Source organism: Crocodylus porosus, unplaced genomic scaffold (assembly GCF_001723895.1).
Source record: "Crocodylus porosus isolate Cpor-Errol unplaced genomic scaffold, CroPor_comp1, whole genome shotgun sequence".
Lineage (NCBI taxonomy): Eukaryota > Metazoa > Chordata > Crocodylia > Crocodylidae > Crocodylus > Crocodylus porosus.
The window spans coordinates 12,351,849-12,359,742 of record NW_017728926.1 but is presented as its reverse complement, the minus strand read 5'-3'; the positions used below and the strand labels follow the sequence as shown (position 1 = coordinate 12,359,742).

General features: G+C 44.1%; 1 protein-coding gene across 1 annotated transcript in view; it reads right to left on the bottom strand.

Moving 5' to 3' along the window:
• Positions 1-5,810, bottom strand: part of MINOS1 (mitochondrial inner membrane organizing system 1) — a 24,495-nt gene extending 18,685 nt beyond the window's left edge. Inside the window, exon 1 of the mRNA XM_019541498.1 lies at positions 5,701-5,810. Coding sequence (XP_019397043.1) covers positions 5,701-5,767 — 67 coding nt within the window. The 5' untranslated portion in view covers positions 5,768-5,810. The remainder of the gene's footprint in view (positions 1-5,700) is intronic.
• Positions 5,811-7,894: the final 2,084 nt, after the last annotated feature.

Sequence of the window (7,894 nt, the reverse complement as noted above, 5' to 3'; positions counted from 1 at the left end):
GGTAGAGCTTTGATAACAGTCTTCAAAATACATAAAGACTGGTTATAAAAGGAAGGAGACAGACTGTTCTCTGTGCCTACAGGGTAAAGGACAAGGAACAACAGTTCTAAGTTGCAGCAAGGGACATTTAGGTTGGACACTAGGAAAAATTCTCACTTTGATGGAGGTTAAACATTGGAACAGGTTACCCAAAGATCCTGTGGAATCTCCACACTTGGATGTTTTTAAGAGATGGTCAGGCAGACGTTTAACTGGGATGGTTTAGTCAGGGATGATCCTACCTTGGGCAGCGGATTTACCAGACGATTTCCAGAGGTCCCTTCCAAACCTACTATTATGTAAATTTTTGTTTTGCTCTCTACTCTTCCTGCAATACTAGAGTTCTATTTTTTAATTGTTTTAGACCTACTTAATCCTAGGATTTGTTTTTAACTTGTCCATTTTTCATGTACCCTCCCTAACAGCTAGCTACTAAAGCAGCTGCCGTAGCACCAATATACTCCGTTATGCCCAAGATGCTAGCGATTAGCTGAAGAAACAGAGTAAGAGTAGAAGATGAGAGGTCTGATTGCAACAGGCTCATTCTTTGTAACTAGAATGTTAATATTCAAAAGCTTTATTATTTTCACTGTAAGACACCTACATGGTACTCATGACTGTGAAGCAAATGCAAGGCCCTGCCTGATTATTTCATTATATGTTCAGGATAGATGGCACTATTCTAGTTAATTTAAAAGACCATGACATTTTAAAGGGACAACACACTGAATATTCATCAGCATGAAAAACTATCCTCTTTAGGACTTTTAGATACTGACTAGATTTCATAATACTGATAGCATCTAAGTTTTATACCAGTCCAGTGAACTCTACAGATCACAATGTCAGTCACTGACTGCAAGTTTCTTTATAGGTTACTCCAAGTTTTATTATTAAATATAAAAATCTTTCAAAAATATCTCTGGCTTGCATTCCTGCAGGTAATCCCTCGAGTAGTATATATCCAAGAAAAGTGCAGTATTAATTAGAAGTGAAAATTTACAAAAGAAATCTATTTTCTGACCACTGAAAACAAGACAAGGGAAGACCACTCCTGAAATACACTAACCTCTAGCTCCCTTTCAATTTCCTGCAATAAGGTTTTGGAACCATGTCATAATCACACATAACAAGCCATTACCTAATAAGTCAAGTCTCATTTTCCATTTATTCAGACCCATTTCATTTTGTGTTTTTTGGTTTACTCTACTGAACAGTCTTGCACTACTAAATTCGGATTGCTAATTATCAAGTGACTTTACTAGATGAAACAAAAACACGAAAGAGATTTCCTGGAACTCTTACTGAAATATTATCTAGAATCAACAACTGCCCAAATGTTAATTTAATTGTATAAAAATAAGCTATGTTTTCAAGTAGAAAGGCATTTTGGAAGATAACACGAATTTTGAAATAAAAACATTTGGCATAGAATGATCATTTACTGGACCACGTTGCTTCTTTATGTGGTTGTAAAGGGATGTGTTCAACAATGGCACCAGAATTCCCTGCTGCTGTGTAGTTTCCTGCTTGTTGAACACAAAATGGTTTCATTGCAAAATGCCATGACTTTGAGACATACAAAACAACTGTTTTTTTTTTCCCCCCAGTATAAATCATAAAAAACTGCAGCTTAATTGACTTTAAACTATTGTTTCAAGAGCAGCATGGTCTAGCAACACAAATACAGGCCTAGGATCCAGGAGAGTCCAACTTCTATTGCCAGTGCTTTCATTAACATGCTGTGCTTGGTATAATCTTTTCTGGGTCTGTTCCATTTTTAAGTATTTAAAGTGTAAGAATCTCTGTAGTGTGAAATGGGGATCCCATCACAACACTTGAAGCTTGAGGTACTACACCACCTGCAAGATCAGCCTCTTAAATGCACAGAGCTTTGCATTTTCAAAGTGTGATAAAGGGTGCCAAGTATCACTCAGAGAGATCTGAATGTACTAATGAAATTGGGGCATTATGCCTACTCATAAACGTACATCTAATTGGCGAGTTGTTACTGCTTTGAGACTGAAAGGACTTTTATCTCAGATATTGTTGTAACAAGTTTTGAGAGGTGTTAACATAATTAAATAATTAAAACATCACTTAAGTGAAAAGCGGTAGGCTTTTGGCATACAATTTCCTACCTGTATTTTTTTCTTCAAAGAAAGGAAAATAATAAACAGAAGTTCTATATGCAGCTGTTACAAATGCTCTGTTCTGTATGCATCACTGGTGAAGTTTGAATCCAAAACCTTTGGTACTGCCTGAACTAAAAAATTAATTATATTAGCTGACAGCAGCAAGAAGCTGCTATCCCATATACAAGAACACAAGCTTTCGGTGCCAAATTCTGGGTCTAGTATACAGCCATGCGAAACGTGATCAAGTTTTCTCCACCCCCACTGCAGGAGTCGCGGGGGGAGCTCCTTCCCCATGGAATACCGCTAAGACTGGAAATCAGATGGGCTATTGAGGTCCTGTGCTCAGTCAGGGCAAGGCCTGGACCAGCTCTATCCAACTCTCCTACAAAGGTTGCCTACTTTTAGGCTTCCTGGCACAGCACAGTGTTACTCCAGCAGCACTGACAAGGCTTTAAGCCTTAGTTTAGACCATTCAAACTCAAGATGTAGCAAGCCTAAGTTTTGCCAACAAAATGAACATCAGTTGGGTTGTACCACAGACAACCCTGAATGGAATATTGTGGGACAAGGAAGAGACATTTCTCTTGCCTTAAGGCTTCTTCCCTGACAAGTTTCAAGGGCCTGCTACACACAATGGAACTTTCAAAGCTTTCTCCAAAAATGGAGTTCTTTGCAGCATATGGCTACTGTAAGAAATGGAAATAAGAAAATTCAAATGTTCCAATTTTCCAATACTCCTCCTTCCAATCTTCTTTTTTAAAGGCCTAAATTAATTTTAGAGAGGTACATATTACTTGATATGTGATATACAATCCATACGGAATTTAACTGTAAGATTGCTTTAACAACTACTAAGATTCCTCAAGGAAATATGCGCAAAAGATTATCTTAAAATAAAAAAAAAATAAATTCACTTTTCAAATGATCCTGAATAAGTCTTTTAAAGATACTGAGCTGATGCTAACACTTTTTAAAGCAGTTGTAAAAAACTCCCAAAAGGATGTATTTGTTTTTAAATGACCTAAAAACAAATACTAATGAGGATATACAATCCACTCATTTCTTAGCCAGTGCAAAATCCTGGTTCCACTGAAGTCAATGGGAGTGTCAGTGACAAGATTTCACTCCAGGAGGGCCTATAGTTTCAACAAGAAGTAATACCCAATAGAACTTAATATGAAGTACATTCTTAAAGTCCTTACTGAACTTCAGGAAGTTATTTCACCCACTTTTTAAATATAGAAAAGCTATCTTCTCTAGTTTGGAATGACATCATTTGCTCCCCTTGGAAGCTTTTATAACATCACTGTCATTGATGATATGCTATTTTAGCATGGAAGCTGTTCCTCTGCTAAGACTTAATATACTGGTACTATGGTTTCTTACAGATTTCTTATTGGCTTGTTTAGAGTTAAAACTGCCTTATGTAGCTTCTATTAAAGACCATATCCTGGCCACCATGTGAAGCCTTTATATACATATAATCGTGTGTGTGTGTGAGTGTGAGTGTGAGTGTGTGTGTGTGTGTACATACATGTGAATAATTATCTATACGAATGAAGTGTCTACCTCACCATAGAATGAATATGTCTCTTGTATCAATGCACCAGCTACTTCTTTGATGTTACATATACCGTTTAAACATATACTTACCATGTACATAAAATCCGTTTCAGATGTATATATTTTATATCGTTTTGGAAGTCACGACCTGCTTTCCATAACTTGCTGGTCGGTAGCTAAAGCAACACCGAGCTGCATTTGGTGCACATCCAATTATGGATTTCTTGTCAATTTTCTTTAATATTAGCTATTATTTATTTAGTTGTACATTTGCAGTCCTGACTACAAACACTTACTTACGCATGCTCTTAACTTTCAGCAGGTGGAAATATTTTCACTGAAATCAAAGGAACTATTCTTGAAGAACATGCATATTTGCAGGTATGACATTGAAATCTACAGAGAACAAACTTTTTTTTATGCTTGGATTATACCGCACTAAATACTCTACAGTTGCAAAACTAAGAACATATGGCATACTTACTCAGCATTTATTTAAGAACAAGTTACCCTTTATCTGCACGGCGATACAAACAAGTTTGCAGAAACAGATTTTAGGAAACCAACACGGATCATTACTGAAATTAACGAAAACATGGTCCAGGGAACAGCAGAACCTCAAAGCCCTAGCAGCATCAAACCACTGTATTATACTTCTTTTCGGGTCTAATGCTCAGCAAGAATAGGGAGCTCTACGTCTCTGACAGATCTTATGATCTGTAAGGGCCCTTCCAGACCCTAACAACTATGAAACTGATCTTCAGCAAAGAGTTGCCAGGAGTTTAAAAGTAGGCTCCACTGTCCATGACCATTACTAGGAAGCATCTCAACCAGAACGGAAAAAGCACAAGATAAAATGATAGCGTAAGTGTGATGCTACAGCTGCAGTGGTCCAGAAATGATGCAAGAGGCAAGGATTTCTCGGCATGATTGCTGGTGTGATGAAAGCTAAGTTGCTGGGATGAAGTCAGACAGGCTTCCAAATGCAAGACCCAAGGAAAATATCTTTTATGAGACTGTCATTGGGATAAAGAGAGAAAAGCTCGTGACAGCAAGGCATTCTTCCCCGGGCCTTGCATTCGAAAGCTGGTCTCGCTTGATTCTAACAACTTAGTTAGTCCAATACAAGATAACTCTGCCGCTGGGATCGAGCAAGACCAGCTTTTGATGGCAAAAAAATACTGAACCATTGTTTAACTAAGAACAATGGCCACAAACTGATGGACAGCAGATTTAGGTTGGACATTAGGAAGAACTTCTTCACAGTGAGGGTGGCCAGCATCTGGAATAGGCTCCAAGGGAGAGGGTGCTCTCCCCTACCCTGGGGGTCTTCAAGAGGAGACTGGACAAGCACCTGGCTGATGTCAGCGCTCTTTCCTGCCCAGGGCAGGGGACCAGACCTACTGAGGCCCCTTCTGACCTGAACATCTGTGAATCTATGAACCTGACGATTTGACAGCTCGCCTCACTCAACACCAACGACATTATCAGTCATTTTTACTGGGCTAATGAGGCTGCTGGGACCCAGCAATGAGGCTAAGTTAGGAAACCTTGCCTCGCCCTCAAAAAGCTCGTCTTGCTTGATCGCAGCAGCAGCACTCTGCATTATCATGGGATCAAGCCAGACGAGCTTTTGAGGGCCAAGCAAGGGGGATTTTCTTTCGACAACACCGTCTGTCCAATAACAGCCGGACGCACTCTCGAGGAAAGAAGGCCAGCACATGAACACTCGTTTGGCTGGATCCCAAGGATGCTGCCGGCCCCATGACAGGTGAGGGCGGAAGAAACCCCTGCGTCTCGGTCCCACGCCCCCGGGCGACAGGGAGGGGCCCAGGGGAGCGCGCGGGCTCCCGGCCACAAGGTGCCTCAGAGCTGGGCCCCAGGGCAGGACCGGGGATGGAGGAGCGGAGCCCGCTCCTCACAGCGCCGGGGGTGCGGACGGGCCCCGCTCAGCCCTTACCCAGCTTGACGGCCGAGTCGGCCAGGCAGCGGTCCCACTTCTTGCCCAGGTCGCTCTCCGCTGCCATCTTGCTCCCGGCCCCCGTCACCGCTCAGTCTCGCGAGAGTTGCCGGCGGTACCGCAGCGAGTGTCGCGAGAAGTCAACCTTCTCCCCGCCCCAGCTTGACCTTGACCATCCCATAATAATACGGAAGGAGGGTTTCCGCTCTCCCCATGGCTCCTTCGGTGGAGAGCCTGGCACTCACCCGCACCCCATTTAATCCCCATTCGGGAACTGGAGAAACACATACGGCCCCTGCGGGAGACGGGCAGATGCGGCTCGCCGTCTGCACCCCCTTGTTCAAAATCCAGATCCACCCGCGGGGCCTGGTGCCGCCCCACCGGAGACACAGGCCGGGGGGGCACGTCACAGCTAGCCTCAGTCCCTCTGGTGACCTTGTGAGACGCCTTCTGCTCGCCTTAGGTCCCTAGGACGCAAAGCGAGAGCTGGGGAGCGCGACGGTGCCGGGAGGCGGCACGTGCTGGAGTCCCAATACACAGCGACGCGCTAGCGCGGTGCTACGGGGACTGGGGCACACCTGTTGCCATCCTCGCTGGGTAGCCCAGGCAACCCCCACTTCACACTCTGAATTGATGCCTGTAAAACCGAGCGTTAAGTGAGACGAGCTTTAAGTGAAACTAACGGTATTTGACGACCCAAAATGGCGACTGTGAAGATTATAACAAAACTTGCTGTGCGCTAAATGAAACCATGTACAGGCAATCCCCACTTAGCGCTCTTCATTGGTTCCTGAAAAACCAAGCGTTAAGTGAAATGAGCTTTAAGTGAAACCGACGGTATTTGGCAACCAAGGTGGCGACCGCAATTGTTTTTAATGAACCAAAACGGCGACCGTGAAGTTTATAACGAAACTCGTCGAGCACTAAGTGAAATCATTGTCGCAGTGCCCTGAAGTGCCTGCTCCTAGAGAAGGACAGGTGTTGGTTGCTGGGGCAACCACAAGGGTCAGCTGACCAGGAGGGGGCAGGGCCTGCCTATATAAACAACCCAGGCGGCGGTCGTCGGCAGTTCTCCTTTGGTTGCGGAGGTAGCGGGAGTTGTGTTGAAGCTTTACGGCCTGTAGAAGCTGAGGGCCTGAATCAGCTCCCGTGTGAGGATACCGGGTGAAGGGAAACCCTGGTAGGGATTTGAGAGGATAAGCTACCAGATGGGTTGGGATTGCCTTTCAGCTAGGAGGCTTCATTTGAGTTATAGCTGGTGGGCTTGTGTTAGTCTGTTTGTTCGTTTGCTTGCTTGTTTGTTGTTACACCGGAGGACGGGGTGAGGCTATAAGGGGTTGGAGGAGGCCTCAGAAAAGCGCTCCAGTAGTGTGGGGGGTTCCTGGTGCCAGAGAGGGCACAACTGTTTGGATTAAGGGCTGGCTGAGGCTGCCTGAGCTGGAAAGGGAATATAGACCCAAGAAGGGAGCACCAGTGTGGGCACCGATAAGAAGCCCAGAAAGTGCATGCAAGGAGCCCCAGGGAGGGTGAGCATACAGAGGCGAGCCATAGTAATTTGACTCAACAACGTCTGGAACATCTGAGAGGTTTGGGGTGTGGTATAAGGAGTGGTAGAAGCCACGCACAGCCCATAAGGCTGGTGGGGGGGAGGGGGGCACCAAATCAATCTATGCAGGACAGGGGCCAGGATAAATAAGAGCACTGTCCAAGGGTCAAAAGGCAGCCTCCTTTTATAATACTTTGGTCATCAAAGATGTGGTGGATGAGAATGAGGGTGCTTGATAGACAACTTGGCATGGTAAGGGGCACCAGGAGAGATCAGGGCTGCTCCTCGGTCCCTGCCTTGTGACAATTGTGTACAGGCAACCTCCATTTAGCACTCTCTTTGTTGGTTCCTGAAAAAATGAGTGTTAAGTGAAACTCGAAGTATTTGACAACCCAAGATGGTGACCACAATTGTTTTTAATGACCCAAGATGGTGACTGCAAACATTATAATGCAATTAGCTGAGCGCTAAGTAAAATCGCATATCAATTTTAAATGAGCAAAATGGTGCTAAGCGAAACAGCATTTTGCCTGTAGTTGGGATACTACTGAGTTTTGCTCTCCATTTCTGTTCTCAGACAGGAGTCTGCTTACCTGGATCAAAGAAAGGGCTGGGGGTTCTCACATCAACGGCTCTAACTGGTTACTG